The sequence below is a fragment of the Cynoglossus semilaevis genome, unplaced genomic scaffold, assembly GCF_000523025.1.
Source record: "Cynoglossus semilaevis isolate Cse_v1.0 unplaced genomic scaffold, Cse_v1.0 C18927982, whole genome shotgun sequence".
NCBI classification, from domain to species: domain Eukaryota; kingdom Metazoa; phylum Chordata; class Actinopteri; order Pleuronectiformes; family Cynoglossidae; genus Cynoglossus; species Cynoglossus semilaevis.
Window position 1 is genome coordinate 1 of NW_007590671.1, and position 618 is coordinate 618.

Below are 618 nucleotides of genomic sequence, written 5' to 3' on the forward strand. Positions count from 1 at the left end.
TTTTTTGTTTTTTACCAGGAACAAATGTTAGGTGCACAGTCCTCATCAGTTTCCGTCCCTCCTCCTTCAGTCTTCTGACTGCCTGGATGTACCTACAGGACAAAACAACAAGGAGACAGAGGTCAGAGGTCAGAAGGTCAGAAGATCAACTCAACACCTGAACCTGGATTAACAGGTTTAATCAGTGGGCGTCAAACCAACATTATTTAAGATCACATTAGCACTTCCTGTTCAATAAACCAAGTTGTCAAGTTTCTGGTTTTACCCACTGTATAGTCACACATTTCATGTCCTGTGATCCCCGGGCATAAATGTTGCCCTCTGCATCCCTGAAAGCACTGAAAGCATCGTACTTCCAATGTTCCTGGAGAAGAGATTCATATCAAATCTATTTTTTTTCCACATCCGTCACAGGTTCTAAGAGCATTTTAACGGCGGCAGAGGCCGACGTCATACCTGGAAAACTGGTACGACGTCCGTGTGGGAATTCAGCAAGACGGACTTCAAACTGGGATTGGAACCTTCCCAGGTCATGATGGACACAACTTTGCCGGGACAGACCTGATCGGTAAAAAAACGATTCCTTTGTTTATTATTACTGTGGGGAGAAATAATAAT

The 618-nt window shown here is 43.7% G+C and overlaps 1 protein-coding gene across 1 annotated transcript; it reads right to left on the reverse strand.

Annotated features, from left to right (window-relative positions):
* Positions 1-15: 15 nt before the first annotated feature.
* Positions 16-589, reverse strand: LOC103399583 (aminoacylase-1-like; the record flags this gene model as incomplete). The annotated part of the gene is made up of 3 exons (XM_008338252.2): positions 457-589; positions 270-364; positions 16-92 (listed from the first exon to the last, which is right to left on the reverse strand). Coding segments are annotated over exons 1-3 (250 nt in total), but the record flags the coding sequence as incomplete, so codon positions are not given.
* Positions 590-618: the final 29 nt, after the last annotated feature.